Here is an 18,824-nt window from a genome sequence, read left to right on the forward strand (position 1 = left end):
CCAAAAGCTGACCGATACCACACACAAGATAAATATATCAAATTACACGAATAATTTCTATCCTCCTAGCTCATGACACACTTTAGCTTCAAGGATCAGCTCATACTTTGGACAAGTATGGAGCAATACACACTGTCCCTGAAAGATGTGGGAACTCATTCATTTTCATGCTGGAAGAACGGAACATTAATCAAAGTGAGGGTGTCTGCTTTGGGATGAGATTAATATTTGAGAAAATAATTGAGGATTTCTTTCATTCAGTACCTTGGAATTGTGAACAAGTGGTGCAGGTTTTGTACAAGGGAATCTTTTCTCCATAATTAGCTCATAAACTGAACATTAGTTTTAACTTTGTAGGCCGTCCACGAATGACTGAAACTGGTCTCTGCCTCTCTTGTATTTCAGCAGTGATACGTGAAGCAACATCATTTGTACTGAATACAAGGAGGTCATTTCTCTTCCTCAAAATGATTATCGATATCCTGTATTTTGTGGAGTTTCCTCACATTTTGAAATTTACTTTGATTTCTCTCTGCCTGTTCATTTAATTTTAATGCATCTGAGTTTCGAATGCTTCCGTGTACTCTGCAACAATAAGTCTAATTTCAGGCCAAACCACAATTAACCTTCGAAGTGCTGATGGGTTCACAGTCAAGCAAATGACAGCTTCATCAAAAGGAATGACTCGACTGCATTGTTCTGATTGTGAGCTTCATCAAAATGAATGACAATTGCATTGTTATGATTGTGAACTTCATTAAAATGAAAGACCTGACTGCATTGTTCTGATTGTAAGATTCATCAAAATAAAAGACTCAACTGCATTGTTATGATTGTGAGCTTCATCACAATGAATGACTAAACTGCATTGTTCAGATGACTTCTTCATCACAATGAATGACTCAATTGCATTGTTCAGATGACTGCTTCATCAAGATGAACAATTCGACTGCATTGTTCAGAAGGCCGTTTAATCACAATGAATGACTCGACTGCATTGTTCAGATGACTGCTTCAAAAGAAAATAAAAAGGATGGTTTGTGAATGGGTACACAGGCACACGTGGCAAAACTGTAAACACCAACTTGCAACGGTGGTTATCCCCACACCGAGGGCAGGATTTACCAGGAATCCGTTTTTCTTCTTGCCTCATAGACGAGCCATCACCGCAAAAATTGGTTTGCCCATCAGCGAAACGACGGGTCTTTAGAGGTGGATTAAGATTTTTTGGGACCCTGTGTATAAAAAAATATTTCGTCCCAAAATGACCAAAAAGAGAGGACTCCATGTTATTTTCACACTCACTTACCCTATGTTGCTTTTGACTCGACTGCAAAAAATCCGGAGGAATTCTCATGTTTTATTGCCTTTTTCACCTTTTGAAAAAAAGGTGCCATGTTAAGGTGTTCTATTACCAATCAGCTTGCTATCACTTGCCATTCCTTATCAACCTTATTTCCTTCCTTCCTTATCAACCGTTTCATCGGCGTGCTTGCTTGAGTCTTTCAGCCATATGTTATACATTGCCAGCAGCCATGTTTGCTGAACCCAAAGCTATGGCTCCATAGTCTGTCGTTTCTTGTTTCTCTCTCTCCTTGAAGGTTTGTAGTTGGTATCGTTTTTTTTAACAAAGGAACTCCTTGAGCCTCCTTTGCTTGCTTAACCTTTCTCATTGAACTCCCACCTAAGTACTGCCATCCATTATTTAAACTGCCTGTAAATTCTAATGGAAACTGCCATCTGACCGATGATGTTGCAAGTCATTTTCTGATTGGAACATGAGATTATGAAATGTTTTGGGGTTCTTTTGCATACAGACTTGCATTGGTTTCGTCTATTAATTTACCTAATCACTAAAAAAATTTTTAGCGTTATGTAGTTTTTGAACGGTCACATGTTGGGGTTAAACAATCTGTGATCATGCGACGAATCAGCTCGTCAGCTGATATAAACGTGGTGGAGGTTGACATGGATTCCAGGTGTCGAGTTAATCTTTTAATTGTGCATCGTGTTTTTCCCAATCGCGCTGTTCATCTTTTCAGAGTGCTTTAAATGTGAGTTTCCCAATCAGCCCCTTACCAGATTTTGTCGCAGGTTGTGACACAGTGCGGTCATTCTTGTTGTATAATCATTGAATTATATCAAGCATTGTCTGGTTTTGCACCATCAATGAGACTCGACAGTCATGCAGCGCTCAAACGCAAAGAATCCCGCAACAGTACAAAGCCGAAACCAGCACTGAAACGCCCCCAACGGTAACTTGTAACTGGAAACATAATATTATAGTGGTTGATCTGGTATAGAATATTTTAACTGCAAGTGCATTTTCCCCCGGGGCTCTCATTGAGCTTGGGGCCCTGGGCATGGGCCCTACCTGACCGTGAATTAATCCGCCATTGCGGGTCTTACATGCTGGTCTCTATCTATATTAATAAATGTATGTGTGTCAGTGTGTGTGTGTGTGTGTGTGTGTGTGTGTGTGTGTGTGTGTGTGTGTGTGTGTGTGTGTGTGTGTGTGTGTCCTCCATAACTCCAAAACCATAACACCTATCAGCCTGAAACTTTTGCATGCATACTAAGGGAAAGCCAATGAAGTGCATAACTAAAAATTGGGTGTTTGCGTTAATTAAAACACCCCTTTTGAAGATAATTATTAACAGCCGTATTTAATTATATACTTTATCAGACACATCCTCAGTAACCTCGCTCTGAATGGGGTTTTAATGTGCATCCTGGGATGCCTCTCTGGGGTCTGAAGCGACCATATGTTTTGGCCTGCTCAACCATGCCTTGACTTGAAACAGGCTGTAATGATTTCTTAATGATGAATTTTTTTTTTCACTTTCCTCACTCATATTATCAAATAGCTGTTCATCATACCTACAAATTGCTGGATACATTGCAACGCTTATAAATGCCTGGAGAAGCCAGCATTTGCGGCTTCATTTCATTTCTGCACATGCCATAACCTCGAGAATCTCTTCAACTCAGCCAAATTACAAAATTTAAGCTCCAGAATTGAAGTTAGCAGCACTTCTGCCTGCTGAAAAAAGTGTTCATTTGTCCAATTTGGTATTTCAGGCGTCTCCGGAAGGTGTATGTTTAATATGACGGTTTGGTGATTGCTTATTGCATGCCAAGCAATCCGTTCCTCAACAGCAGTTTTATTGGATTGCTTAAACCACTTGGTGAGTGCTCCACAATATTCGCAGTCACTGTATATCGATCGACTTGAACAATGTTCAAGGGCAACTCACCTGTGATGGCCCCGCGTTTAAGACAAATAAAAAAAATTAAACATATCATTAACATCATGGCAGGATAGCCGAGAGGTACAAACGCTTGGTCTAAGCTGTCTAGCCTGGGTACGAAACCTGACCCAGCTATAAACTGTCATCACATCCCTGTGTTTTACAAGCAGAGTGATTCATCAATGTGTGTGCCATTAAACTGGATGTCACATCTGCGAGAAACCCAACTCCCCTCCCTCCCACCCCCCCGCCCATCTCTTCTCTCTCCCCCAAACCCTCTCCCATCTCTCTCCCCTCTCCCTCTCTCTCCCCCAAACCCTCTCCCATGCCTCTCCCTCTTTTCCCCTCCTCTCTTGCTCCTCTCTCTCTCTGGTGGCCAGTCGCTCTGTATGTAAGTGTCATAGCGGCGTGTTGGTGCGTGTGTTAACTCTGTGTTGTCTCTTGTGCTCTCATGTCTACCTTACCCAGATTCACAGCTTTTTTTTTCTTCCCCCCAACCCCTCCTCTTGTGCCCCCATTGCCCGAGTTTGAGGGAGGGAGAGAAGAGCATTTACGGCGTTATTTGGTATGTTCGTTGTGCTTTGGGCGGTGGCCGTGCCAATCTACTGTTGTGCATTATTAGTTTATCATGTTTATTTATTAATTTACTTCGTTTGTATTCATTATATCTTTTCCTTTCGTTTAAATTATTTTTGTTTTCTCGCGATCACTCGAAGTTTGAACGGTGTTCACCGATTTATTTTTATCCATCCGGCCATTGAAGAGTCATGGCGGGTGAAAGTTTGCGGTATGCTTCCTTTGAAGCGGTAATCAGGAAGCATGGCTTTGTTTGTATTCCTCCGTCGGAGATCGACATGGAGAAGTTAATTGTTGGTGTAGGTGAGATTATCGGGATTGAGAATGTTAAGGCAGTTTCCCGTATGAACAAAAAGATTGTTTTTTTCGTTTCTCAAGTGCCGATGGTTGCTCAAGTCGTCGAGTGTGGACTTATCTTTGATCCTGATATTTATGTTCCGTTTTCCCCTTTGGATACTCCCGCAAAAAAAGTTGTGATTTCAAATTTACCACCTTTCGTTAAGTGTGATCAGATTTATCCCAGTTTAAACGACACTGTACGGTTGTATCCCCAAAAACATTGATTCCATTCCGTAGTCGGACTGATAATTTTAAACACATTATTTAATTTCATCAGATTGTTTATATGATTTTACCACCAGGTGTTTCAGGGTTCAAGGCAATCCTTCCCTTTAAAATCGAGGGACATACTTATATGGGATATGCGAACACAGAAACCCTTGTGTGTTATAGTTGTGGTGAATTCGGCCATGTTAAAAGATCGTGCCCCAAAGACATGCCGAATAAAACTGTGAACAAAGACTCCTCATCCCAACAACTCCCCGTCCCAGATAATGCTCCCATAACAGAAGCAGAAGCTTCCCATGAAGCACCTGCTCCTACTCTGATTAATAAAAGTACAAAGAGATCTCTTTCCCCTTCTCAAAGCACCGCTGAGCCCGGATCGAAAATCCTCGCTGCTTCAGCGGCTCCTCGCTCCTTCGCACAGGTGGTTGTGGGGACTTGCCACACAACACAGACCCCATGTGCTTCGGTTTCACCAGTTGGTTCCTCTTCTGAATCACCTGGTACCTCTAAAATGGTCTGTAACGACGCGAATGTTACCCTCCCACCTCCACCTCTTTCTTCCCGTCTTCCTCATCCTTCCCCCCTTTGCTCTGTTCTCCCTCCCCTTGCCCCCTCCTGCCTCTTCTTCTTCTTCCTTCCCTGCTCCCCCTCCCTCTCCTCCTCCTTCCCCCCTCCCCTCCCTCCCTGGTTTGCAACCTCCAACTATTACTACCAGTCCCCCCCAGACTGGTCTTACCCCCTCCATACTCTCTGAGTCATCTCAGCCTTGTAGTGCTCCTGTTAAAGATAGCGACAATGCCATCACTATCGTTAATGGCACATCCATGGATGTAACCACTGAGAGTGCTCCTCTTACATCTTTCGTCCCTCCTCCTGAATCAACCTTGGAGATTGAGCAAATTGGCGAAGGCCCTGAGGAAAACGTGGACGATGATTCAGACGGTTGCTCCTCTCTGACGTCGAGTGCCTTTAGTGAGAAGCTCCCCCCAGATAGTAGTTTCAATTATACTTTAATTTCTATTTCCAATATCTTTGGTTTTTTACAAAAAAACTACTCGAAAAAAGCGAGGGCATCTAAATTATTTTCTCCCCAACTTGCGTGCTTTTGTCCAGAAAGTACAAATAATTGTTAAGAACCCGGAAGCTGCTGCCATTTCCAGCGTTTCTTGTAAATATAAATGGAGGACGTAATCCTTTATGTAAAGTTCAAACGATGCAGCTAATTAATAATGTAAAGGTAGATATTCTTCTTTTACAAGAAACTCGTGCGACTGCAAGTTGCATGGCAGACTGGAGGCTGAAGTTGAAAGGAACTTGGTTTTTTTAGTAACACGGCCTCCGTGAGTGCTGGAATTGTTTTTTTTTACCTCTGCACGTCTTCCCATCTCCTCTCTTGTTTTTAAAGAAATTGTTCCTGGATATTTAGCTGTAATTGATTTTAGATATAACTGCCAGCAGATTTTAATTATCAATGTTTATGCCCCAAGTGACAGTACAATCAGGACAGCTTTCTTCACCAATTCCTTCACTTTTCTTAATCATCTCACCCCCGATACCCTTTTGTGTTTGGGTGGTGATTTTAATTGTACATTAGATCCAGTCAGAGATCGGAACAACCCTGAACCTCACCCAGCTAGTGCTAGGCCTTTGTCCACACTTTTGTTACAACATGATCTTGGTGATGTTTGGCGACTACAGGATGGGAACGTCCAACAATTTACTTGGTGTCGTTGCTTGTTAAATAACATGTCACTTGCAAGGCTTGATAAATTTTACATTAGTCTCTCTTTTTTAATCGTGTAAGTTTTACTGACATCATGCCCTCTGGCTTTTCTGATCATTTTTTAATTAAAATGCGTCTTTCCTTTCCTAGTCCTCTGAGGAATACTTCTCATTGGTCTTTTAACACCTTTCTTTTAAATGATTCCTTTTTTAAATCATCTTTAAAAAAAATTTGGCTTCGAATTCTGGAATCACGGAACGATCTTACAAATCTTTGTCAATGGTGGGATTATATAACAACACAAATCCGAGTCTTCTGTCAGCAATATAGGAATAACTTCACTAATGTTAAGCAAGCTAGGATAAGTATTTTAAAGAAAGAAGTCCTCTTTTTACAAGATAGCACGATTAATATAGATAAGGATGTACGATGCCAGCAGCTTTATGAGAAACGAGCCCTATTGAATTGTTTAATTGGAGAAGATGCTCTCGGAGTGCTAACCCGACTTAGAGTGAAAGGCCTGTTGACTTCAGAAAATTGCTGTAAAGACTTTTTTAACTTTGAAAAAACTACAAAGTCTAATCATTCACTGTTAAGTTTACGTTCAGGTGATGGACAAATTATCGAAGACAATGCTCAGTTGAAGTGTTTTATTCGGGATTTTTACAAGAATGTTTTTACCACAAAGAAAAGTTATGAATGAGCAATGTCTGATTTTACCCAAAATCTACCACAATTGGAAGAATCGCAACAACACTCTTTAGAACAAGATTTTACTGTCGATGAACTTTTAATAGCTCTTGATGACCTTCATGATCATAAAGCACCTGGCTTTGATGGTTTACCTGTTGAATTTTATGAAACATTTTGGGATTTGCTTGGACCAACACTTTTAGATGTTTTTAAGTTTAGTGCACAACATGATTTGTTACCATTAAGTTGTCGCCGTGCAGTCGTGTGCCTTATCCCGAAGAAAGGAGATCTCCAGACCTTGCAGAATTGGAGTCCTATTTCTCTGCTTTGTGCGGATTACAAAATCTTTTCTGAGGCCCTTGTAAATCGTGTAAAGCCTTTTCTTAGCTTTTTAATTCATTATGATCAATCTTTTTGTATTCCAAACTGGTCTATTCATGATAGTATTTTTTTAATTTGGGATTTGTGGGATGTCTGTGCTCTTCAAAAGCAGAATGCTGGCTTGTTTTTACTTGACCAAGAGAAAGCTTTCAATTCTATTAGCCATGGATATGTATTTTATACCTTGAAACCGTTTGGTTTTGGGCAACTTTTGTATCCCATGTCTCATTGTTGTATAATCATGTTTTTAGCATCATTAAAGTTAATAATAGCCAGTGTGCACCATTGATGGTTGGGAGTCCGTCAAGGGTGTGCGTTATGGGGCATTCTCTACTCCCTCTGTATTGAACCCCTCCTAATTCGCCTTCGTGCTAGTCTACCAGGCTTTCTTGTGATGCCAACTTAAAGGCCAATAATTGTTATCTCAGCATATGCTGATGATGTGTGTGTCGTGGTGCATAAGAGTGATGATGTCACCATATTATTAAATGACTTGGAAAAATTCTCTTCAGCTTGCACAACTACAATAAATTGGACAACTACAAGACAAACCTCAAGTCCTTGTGTGAAGAGTTTCTTGAAATAGACTATAACTACCTGGACTATGCAGAGGAAATGAATGCCAGTCTGGCTGACAAGATTGGAAGGAAGGTGTGAAGATCTTCTAGTTTCTTTACTGTATGTATTAAAATGATTATTGTAAAATGTGTGGTTAATTTGCCTGCTATTTGCATGAAGAAGATTGTTACCAAGACAATGATCACACAAGTTTCAGGCATCTCTCATCAATAGGCCAAAATGACAATTTTGACGTTTTGATGATGTGTTCTGGAAGCTATGCAAAATCAAGAGAGATAACTCATGTAATGATATTATAAGACCTGATAAAGATGAAGATCAGTAATATCTGTTAGTTTTAAGTAACCAGTGTAGTTTCTCAATGAAAGCAAAATAAGACATGTGATGGTGTAATGCCTAATCCGAGACTGAACTCATGAGATTGTTAATGACTTGAAAATATCGGAAACTTAGTCAACATACTGGAAGACCCTGGGATTAATTAGGTGTACTGTAGGTAAGGAAAAAATATGACAAACGACAGATTGTGTTTGTATATTTTAACGAAAGGAGGGATTATAAATAATTTAATAATACAATTTTAAAAACATTTAGTGCTTGACTTGATAAATATTTGAACTGATGGTTTTGTTGCCTCGCTGTGTATTGCAACGATAACATGCCCGCAAATTTCATGTCAGCATTTTAGTCATTCAAGATATATAACAAATCATTTTCACAAAAAGTATATATTAACCTGTTTTTTGTCAAAATTAAAGCAGTGAGTAAAGAAAAAAAAAAAACATAAGAAAAAAACATGATTATAATAAAAGATGGGATTTTGGGTCTTGGCTGAAGGGAATTAAATGATTTATGCAACATTGCAATTTGAGAAGTACATAGGCAATTAAATATTAACATGATATATGACCATGGGTAGATGTTATCCCTGAGGCGGTCATTGATGTCGTTGTCTTTCACCAGTGGTTTGCCATTTGTAAGAAATGAAACTTTCCGGCCCTTTCATGCTGTACCCACTTGGTTGGAATTACAAAATGGAATTTCTTTATGCATCAGCAAATGCATATCTTGCGATATTGGAGTGTGCAGAGCGGGCAATCCTGATAATGTGCGCCGGAGTGGCTTGTGCTCGAGACTTTGTACTCTACACTTTTCTACACCCTGGCTACTCCACGCCTATATGCCTCTGGCTATACGACATATGGTGTGATGAACTCTGGCAACAGCATCTTGCACATGATGCTACTCCCATCAACCTGATCTTATCCACCTATGCTCTGTCCTTCACCAAGTTTAACAAAACGTGGTTACTCGTTCACCATGACGAAGCATGAGATTGCAGTTGGGGGAAAGGAGACTCGTGAGAGACTCCACTCTGCAAAGTGGTGTTCGACTTCTGAAGGATAATGCTTGCGGCCGCTGCTTCTTCTTCTGTCTCATTAGAGAAATGCCATGAGCAATATAAATGCTCAACTTAATATCACCAATTAATTAAAATAAAAATAAAAACTGATCCTGATCATGAAGTGCAACATTGCAGTGAGAAAACACCACCCTCTTTGGAAGTACTGCATGCACCCAAGTTTCATGCAGGAGAAAATCAACGACTTGATAACCAGGACAACGTTGAGTGCGCAACACCTATCTGGAACACACCAGCGCTTCCATACTTGCATCACCGTTCACTTTCGAGCAAAGATGGATCAACAAGCTGTGTGAAACTTTGTTGGCAGATTTTGATGGGGAGCCTAGGCTCAGTGATTTGCACATGGATGCTGATGTCCCTGTAATATGGAATGTTCATTCAAGAATTGCTGATGTGAACTAAAAAAAAATCATTGATTGCAATGTCTAAATGAGAAAAAGGGAGATTATCGATACAAATTTCTCCAAAATTAGCATAATAGGTTCAAGGATGATAAAAAAAATTAAAATAAAAAATGGTGACAATTAAACTTTTGTCAGGTCAGGTTCGATCTGTAACCTGCTACAGGTACCATGTAAACCTGTACTAACCTGTTCCATGGTCGGGTTGTCGGCGACTAAACCGTCTCCCCCACCAGGTTTTCTGGTGAGGGCGGTGTTTGGATATGGACACCCAGCAGGATTAAAAACAAAACCTATCAAAGGGCGGAGGAGCTCCTTGTGAGCCAACGGCCATCCATATCTAGTGCCCAACTGTGTCTGCAGACGTCCTCCTGCAGTTGGGTTACTTCTTATTAGGAGGTTGGTGGCAGGATTTGCACTCCGGCCACCGTAAAACCCTTCATTCCGCAAAACGCAAAAACGCAAAAAAAAATCTGAAAACCCACTCCGTGGGAGTACCTCCTGTGCAGCTTCCCTTCGCAGGGCAGCTCACCGGATGACGGGATTGGGGCAAAGCCTTCGGGACCCGCAATCTTTGATAGGAGGGAAACCACGGGGTAACATCCCTGGGTCAGATTGCGGGAGAGTGTGTCGGAGTGGTGCTGAGGTGTCGTCCACCAGACGGCGGTCTCCTTGGGTTAACCTGAGGCGGTCCCTTCGGGTGGGTGCCTGGAATGTCCTATCCCTAAGAGAGGATGATCACCTGTCTCTGTTATCATCTGAGCTCAAGCGTTTGGACATCGGGATTGCAGCACTCTCTGAGGTTCGGAGACCGGATTGCGGCGAGATAATGGTGGGTGGTTACACCTACTATTGGTCTGGTCGCTCTGATGGTTACCATACCCAAGGAGTTGCTGTAGCTGTGTCCAATAAGCTGACCCCAATGATAATTGAGGTAACACCGGTCAACGAGCGTATTATGAGATTAAGGATTCGTCACTCCTTAGGTGTCATTTCCGTGGTCTCTGTTTATGCTCCGACTGAGGCGAGTGATCTCACCGTGAAGGATGCATTCTACGCCACGCTCGAGTCTGTGGTTGATCAGTGCCCCAGACGAGATACACTTCTAGTCTTGGGGGATTTCAATGCATCGACTGGAACTGATAGGGATGGTTATGAGGTGTGTGTTGGTCCCCATGGGTCAGGAACTATGAACCAGAATAGCACTAAGTTCCTTGACTTTGCAAGAAGTCATGGACTTAGGGTGGCTGGTTCATGGTTTCAGCGCCCACAAGCTCATCGCTGGACTTGGTATTCCAACGCTGGCGGTGTGGCAAAGGAGATTGATCATGTCCTCATTGACGGTCTTTGGAGGATGATCCAGAACTGCAGGGTCTACCGGAGTGCTCAGTTCCTCAATACTGACCACAGGCTTGTTGTAGCAACTCTAAAGCCGCACCTTAAATCCTGGAGAATGGTACCTTCCCAGCCTAGGCTGGATGTTGCCAAGCTCAGGGATGAGAGAGTATCTGAGGAGTTTGCGAACAGTCTGAGTGGACACTTGGGGGGTCTGGGTGCTTTGTGGGGTCCTGAAGAGTTGTGGAGCGCCTTTAAGACCACCGTCCTTGATGTTGCCGGTGGATGTCTTGGAACTCACCGCAGGGCAAAGAAGAATTTTGTCTCTCAAGGGACACTGGATACCATTGACCAGAGTCGCAGGGCCAGGCTGAATGGCAGAGCTGAGCTGTTCAGGGAGCTGAGGCGTAAAACTGTACGTGCACTGAGGGTGGACAAGGAGGCCTATGTGCGAGGAATCTGTGAGGGGGTAGAGCATCTCCTGTGGACAGGTGATTCTCGTCCCGCTTACAGGGGAATTCGCGCATTACGTTCATCCAAGCCCATCCCTCGGAGCACTGCAGTTCGAGCAGAGAGTGGTAGGCTCTTGACAGAGGAGTCTGAAGTGAAGGCCCGCTGGGCCGGTTACTTTGAGCGGTTGTACCAGGCTGATCCCCCAGCTGTCGAGTTGGACGTCAAGGGTGTTACAATCCCTGTTGCTGACCCACGAATCAACTGTGGTCCACCTTCGCTTGTGGAAACACGGGCTGCGGTGAACCTGTTGAAACGGGGCAAAGCTCCAGGGATTTGTGGCATCCATGCCGAACTTCTCAAGGCTGGTGGAAATGCTGCACTCGTGTCGTTGCATGCAGTTTTGTGCTCTGCCTGGAACACAGGCATCATCCCAACTGACTGGAAGAGGGGCCTTGTTGTCCCTCTCTGGAAAGGGAAGGGTGATTGCCAAGACTGCAACAACTACCGAGGGGTGACGCTGCTCTCAGTGCCGGGCAAGGTCTTTGCTCGGATAATTCTTGATAGGGTTCGGCACCATCTGCTTGAGCACCAGCGTCCAGAGCAGTCAGGCTTTACACCAAAGAGGTCAACGATTGACCGTATCCTTGCCCTTCGTGTCCTCACCGAACGCAGGCGAGAGTTTCGGCAGGGGCTGCTTGCAGCCTATGTTGATCTCTGTAAAGCGTTAGATTCAGTGAATCAGGATGTCCTCTGGAGGATTCTTGGTCTTCGTGGGGTGCCACCAAAACTGATCGATCTGATGTCTGAACTCTACTCTGGTTCTGAGAGTGCTGTGAAGTGTGGTGGTACCACCTCTGACTTATTTCCAGTTGTTACTGGAGTTCGTCAGGGATGTGTACTTGCCCCCACACTTTTCAGCACTTGTATGGACTGGATTTTAGGGAGGATGTCGGAGAGATCAAGTTGCGGTGCATCGTTTGGGAATGTCAAGATCTCGGACCTTGATTTTGCAGATGATGCAGTCATCTTTGCGGAGAGTTTAGACATCCTTTTGGGGGCCCTCGAGGTGCTGAATGAAGAGTCGAAGCCGCTGGGATTACGGGTTTCTTGGGTCAAAACTAAGATCCAGGCTTTCGGTGACATCTTGGATGCTGCTGTCCTGTCTGTGTCTGTTTGTGGTGAGGATGTTGAGGTCGTGAAGAGATTCACTTACCTTGGCAGTGATATTCATGTCTCTGCTGGCTGCGAGTCAGGGGTCAATAGACGTCTGGGTCGGGCCTGGGGAGTCATGGATTCACTGAATCATGGGGTGTGGCGCTGCCGGTACCTGTGCGGGAGGACGAAAGTCCAAGTCTTCAGGTCCTTGGTACTTCCAGTCTTGCTCTGTGGGTGCGAGACTTGGACTCTGACCAAGGATCTGAGACGGAGACTTAATTCCTTTGGTACCAGGTGTCTTCGGAGAATCCTTGGCTATCGCTGGTCGGATTTTGTGTCCAACGAGCGGTTGCTGAGAGAGACTCGGATGAGATTTGTTACCTGCATAGTCCGTGAGCGTCAGTTGCGGCTGTATGGACATGTGGCTCGTTTTCCTGATGCTGATCCTGCTCACCAGATTCTCTCAGCGACGGAGTCTCATGAGTGGAGGAGGCCAGTGGGTCGACCACGTGCCTCATGGTTGCAGCAGGTTGACCACCATCTCAAGGAGATGGGGATGGGCCTGGCATCTGCCTGGGGGATGGCCAGACGGAGGCCCCTGGAGTACCGACAGAAAGTGGACGCAGCGACGCGCTGTTCTGGCACATGCTCCCATACCTGACCTGACCTGATAATTAACTTTAAAAGGTAAATGATTTCAGTATATAGCACAATGTATTGTTATAACCCTTTAATGGGAAATGTACTCAAATACAACATGATTATTACATCTATGTGCTTGAACAAGTATCTATTTTAATAATATATTTGCATTTTAAATGATCTTGTATCTCTTTTTCTGTGATGGAAGATAAATAATTAATCAATCTGCCCAGTAAAAATGTCCTTTGTTCCTCAAAACAGATTGGCCTACCAAATAATCTTTAATCTTTATTCAATATAATAGAATTACCTATTATTTTATTAAAAAGGGATTCTTAAATATAAATAATTATATACTGGTGCCTGAAGGTTTGGCTGGAAACTAGTATTGAGCTTAAATGGAATGTGAGTGAAAATAATGACCAGAACTCCTATCAACCTTCAGGTCATAAATATTCCTCAGCCCTTCAAAATTAAACTGACCTCCAGATGGATGCTGCCACAAAGCTGTGAGTGATTTTCCCCCTGAACTCTAAAACATCAGCCATGGCATCAGGATGTCTGGAAGATGAACGGATATCGTCGCACTGAATACTACATAAGAATTCAATGTTTCCATGTACTGTAGAATCGGAGGAAGACTGTGTTGCTTAGCTTCCTCTAGAATTCTCCATATGTGCATGTTTTTATATTTTAATAAATGACTCGAATGTACAGGTGGAATTGAGAATTTCTTTGACACCTCCCTCTCTCCGCTATTCCTCCTTTCCATCCCTCCCTGCTCCCACCTCTATCCTCCGCCTCCCTACTCTCTCTCTCTCACCTCTCCAACTTTCTCCCCCCAAATTCAAAACGAAACTGTCAGTCATTAACAGTGGGGAATGGGTAGAGGAGTAAGGGGAGGGATGGGGGGGGGGGAAGAGAGAGAGAGAGAGAGAGAGAGAGAGAGAGAGAGAGAGAGAGAGAGAGAGAGAGAGAGAGAGAGAGAGAGAGAGAGAGAGAGACAGACAGACAGACAGACAGACAGAGACAGACAGAGAGAGACAGAGAGAGACAGAGAGAGAGACAGACAGACAGAGAAATGAGAATGGGAGAGAGAGATGAGAGAGGGAGAAAGAGATGAGAGAGGGAGAGGGGAGAGAGAGGGACGACCAGTGGCAGATTAACGCACGGGCATGCAGGGCCCATGCCCAGGGCACGAAGCTCAATGGGTGGCTCCAAGCTCAATGTGGGTCCTGGGTAGAGGTAACGTGAGGGTCATGCAGCCCATGCAATAACATAAACTTAAATTACAAAACTACCACAGCAGTGCTGAAAAGTGGAAAATAACTCAACAATGGCAAAAGGGTGAAAAATCACCTGGAATTAACTTTTTTCGTTACACAAGTGGCAGAACCAGAAAAGGGTCCTCGGTCTTGCACATGTGCTGAGGTGTGTCCCATTACCAATCAGCTTGCTATCGCTTGTCAAGCCAGCCGTTCCATATCAACAGTTTCCTTGGACTGCTTACTTGAGTGCTTACGCCACTTGGTGAGTGCTCAACAAGAAGTTTTTAGCTATTCCATGAGCCTCGTCTGCATGTACAGGCCAAATAAGAAAATAAAATCTTGGTAACTGAACACACCCCTGCAAGTACAGAGGTGTGTTCCATTACCAATCAGCTTGTAGAGTGTTCGCCAAGTGGCTAAAGCACTCAAGCAAGCACTCCAACGAAACAGTCGATAAGGAATAGCTGGATTGGCAAGTGATAACAAGCTGATTGGTAATGGAACACCTAAACAGGGCTTTTCTTTTTTTTCTCCAAGCAGGGAAAAAGGCAATAAAACATGGCAATTCTTTATCAGCATGATAAAATGACTAAAAATATGTAACAAGACAGTAAGATCATTCAAATGTCTGAGAATTTCACAAATGGACATTTGCATGGAAAATTGACAGCAATCTTGGAAAACAGCAGCTATAATGGATTTTCAGGTGGTTAACGTTTTAATTTGTTGATCCAATGACATCCCACTCATGGAAAGGTTCATGCTGGCATATCACCACTGAAATAATTCATCAAAATCTCGATTATCCACTTTATTGTGTTACTGGTAACAAATTATATTTATAGAGTTTGCAACAGAAACCTTCTAAGTTATGGAATGAGGTAAAGTGAAGGTACAGTTAAGGTAAAGTGAGGATAAAGTGAGGGTAAAGTGAGAGAAAGTGAAGGTACAGTGAGTGTAAGGTGAAGGTAAAGTGAAGGTAAAATGAAAGTAAAGTAAAGGTAAAGTGAAGGTAAAGTGAGGGTATAGTGAAGGTAACGTGGAAGTAAAGTGGTGGGAAAGTGATGGTGTGTAAGGTAAAGTGAGGGTAAGGTGAGGGTAAGGTAAGGGTAAGTGATGGTAAAGTGAAGGGAAAGTGAAGGTACAGTGAAGGAACAGTGAAGGTACAGTGAATGTTAGGTGGCGGCAAGGTGAAGGTAAGGAGAAGGTAAAGTGAAGGTAAAATGAAAGTAAAGGTAAAGTGAAGGTAAAGTGATGGTAAAGTAAAGGTAAAGTGAAGGTAAAGTGAGGGTAAAGTGAGGGTAAAGTGAAGATAAGCGAGGGTTCATTGAAGGTACAGTGAGTATAAGGTGGAAGTAAGTGAATGTAAGGAGAAGGTAAAGTGAAGGTAAAGTGAAGGTAAAGTAAAGGTAAAGTGAAGGTAAAGTGAGGGTAACGTGAAGGTAACATGAAAGTAAAGTGATGGGAAAGGGATGGTGCGTAAGGCTAAGGTAAAGTGAGGGTAAAATGATGGTAAAGTGAAAGTAAAATGAAGGTAAAGTGATGGTTCAATGAATGGAGGAGAAGGTAAAGTGAAGGTAAAGTAAAGGTAAAGTGAAGGTAAAGTAAATGTAAAATGAAGGTAAAGTGAAGGTAAAGTGAGGGTAACATGAAGGAAAAGTGAAGGTAAAGTGAGGGCAAAATGATGATAAAGTGAAAGGAAAGTGAAGGTACAGTGAAGGTAGGGTGAGGGTAAGTGAGGGTAAGGTGAGGGTAAGGTAAGGGTAAAGTGAAGGTAAAGTGAGGTTAACATCATGGTACAATAATGGTAAAGTGATGCTAAAGTGAAGGGAAAGTGAAGTTTCAGTGAGGAAAAAGTGAAGATAAAGTAAAGGTAAAGTGAGTGTAACGTGATGGTAAAGTGATGGGAAAGTGAAGATAAAGTGAGGGTGAAGTGATGATAAAGTGATGGTACAGTGATGGTAAAGTGAAGGTAAAGTGAGGATAAATTGAGGGTGAAGTGATGGTACAGTGATGATAAAGTGAGGGTAATGTGATGGTACAGTGATGATAAAGTGAGGGTGAAGTGATGATAAAGTGATGGTACAGTGATGATAAAGTGAGGATAAAGTGATGATAAAGTGAGGGTGAAGTGATGATAAAGTGATGGTACAGTGATAGTAAAGTGAAGGTAAAGTGAGGATAAAGTGAGGGTGAAGTGATGGTACAGTGAGGATACAGTGATGATAAAGTGATGGTACAGTGATGGTAAAGTGATGGTACAGTGATGGTAAAGTGAAGGTAAAGTGAAGATAAAGTGATGATAAAGTGAGGGTGAAGTGATGGTACAGTGAGGATACAGTGATGATAAAGTGATGGTACAGTGATGGTAAAGTGAAGGTAAAGTGAAGATAAAGTGATGATAAAGTTAGGGTGAAGTGATGGTACAGTGATGATAAAGTGAGGGTAATGTGATGGTAAAGTGATGGTGCAGTGATGGTAAAGTGAATATGAAGTTAAGGTAAAGTGAGAGTAAAGTGAGGATAAAGTAAATTGACAGTGAGGATGAAGTGATGGTACAGTGATGATAAAGTGAGGGTGAAGTGATGGGAAAGTGAGCTGTAAAGTGAAGGTAAAGTTAGGATAAAGAGATAGTAAAGTGATGGTACAGTGATAATCAAGTGAGAGTGATGGTAAAGTGATGGTAAAGTGATATAAAGTTAAGGTAAAGTGAGAGTAAATTTAGGATAAAGTAAATTGACAGTGAGGGTGAAGTGATGGTACAGTGAAGATACAGTGAGGATGAAGTGATGGTAAAGTGAGGGTTAAGTGAGGATAAAGTGATGGAAAAGTGAAGGTACTGTGATCATAAAGTGAGGATACAATGAATGTAAAGTGAAAGTAAAGTGAAGGTAAACTGAGACAAAATATGAATCATGGGTTTTGAAGAATCAAAAGGGTGCAGCAAAAAACGTGCATGATATTCCAACTGGAGAATGCACTTACCACTATTCCTGTTCGAAGCATTAGGTAGTGAACTGTCTGAGTGACGTCTGCTGCATGTAAGGCATTGTGGTATGGGTTCTTGTGCTTGCTGTATCCCGCCTCGAGAGCTTCCACAAATGACATAACGGAAGAAACTGCGATCTATAAATTTCAGAATATACACAACATCAACACTTTCCTCAGAGGTAAAACGATTACAAAACTTATTCTGAATCTCCCACATTTGAAAGTACTTTCACAGGCCATCTATACATGACCTACACACAAGGAGGGTTGGGAAGGTGTGTGTGGAACTTAGGTAATGGGCTTTGGACCATTTCATGGAAGGTGCATCCAGAGTGAGGGTGTGGCAGGGGGAGGAGGGGAAGTGTGGTTGAGTCAGATAATGAGGTTGGGACCATTGCATGGAAGTGGAGAGGGAAGGTGGGGGGGGGGGTTATGGTTGGAAATGAAGTAATAACTTTTGGACCATTGTATGAAAGGTGCATCCAAGGTGTGAACTACATTGTTTGAAAAGTTCATGAAATATGCTTTCATGCCCAATTTATAGTTTGTTTCTATCATGTGTACATCGAACGTTCTATGAGTTCAAAGTTGCACAAGGACTTTATGAACAACCTGCTCTTGTCAGTCCATATAGGTCGTGGACAAAAAAAATGCAAACACCAATGTAAAGTCACTTAATACGGCATTGGGCCATCACATGAGGCCAGTACAGCCTGCATGCACCATGGCATAGAGTCCACCAGCATCTGGAATTCTGCAGGAGGGATGCGGCACCATCCTTCCATAACAAAGTCAAACAACTCACAACTGCTTGATGGAGGTGGAAAACACTGTCTCAGACGTCATTCCAGAATATCCCATAAATGCTTGATTGGGTTAAGATCTGGTAAGTGAGAAGGCCATGACATATAGATAACATCAGTGTCATGCTCATCAAACTAATGGGGACCACATGTCCTCTGTGAATGGGGACATTCTCATCCTGGAAGACACCCCTCCTGGCAGGAAAGAAATGCTGCAACATGCGGTGAAGATGATCACTCAGTCACATTAAGTAGTGATTGGCATTGACTTTGCCTTCTAAGGGAACGACTGCACCCAAACCATGCCAGGAAAATGTGCCCCACAACATCACAGAACCACAAGAACTCTTCACTGTTGGAACCAAACACTCATGGTTGTAGAGTTATTTTGGTTGGCACCACGCGCGCACTCGGCAATTTATCGAGAACATGATGAAGGATGGATCATTCATCTGGCCATATCACATTTCTCCACTGCTCGCTAGTCCATTGCCGATGTTATTTGCACCACTGGACTCGCAAATGTGCATTGCCAGGTTTATGGAGTGGTTTTGCACTGCAACCTGACTGTGGTGTCCCA

General features: G+C 42.8%; 1 protein-coding gene across 5 annotated transcripts in view; it reads right to left on the reverse strand.

Moving 5' to 3' along the window:
• LOC147029286 (dual specificity calcium/calmodulin-dependent 3',5'-cyclic nucleotide phosphodiesterase 1A-like) overlaps window positions 1–18,824 on the reverse strand; it is a 413,056-nt gene that overhangs the window by 107,492 nt on the left and 286,740 nt on the right. For all 5 annotated transcript variants that reach the window (XM_085872225.1, XM_085872224.1, XM_085872226.1 and 2 more), the window contains one exon: window positions 17,436–17,576. In XM_085872225.1, coding sequence (XP_085728351.1) covers window positions 17,436–17,576 — 141 coding nt within the window. The remainder of the gene's footprint in view (window positions 1–17,435; window positions 17,577–18,824) is intronic.

The sequence above is a fragment of the Eptatretus burgeri genome, chromosome 3 (genome assembly GCF_056783735.1).
Source record: "Eptatretus burgeri isolate ZD-2024b chromosome 3, Ebu_testis_v1, whole genome shotgun sequence".
Lineage (NCBI taxonomy): Eukaryota > Metazoa > Chordata > Myxini > Myxiniformes > Myxinidae > Eptatretus > Eptatretus burgeri.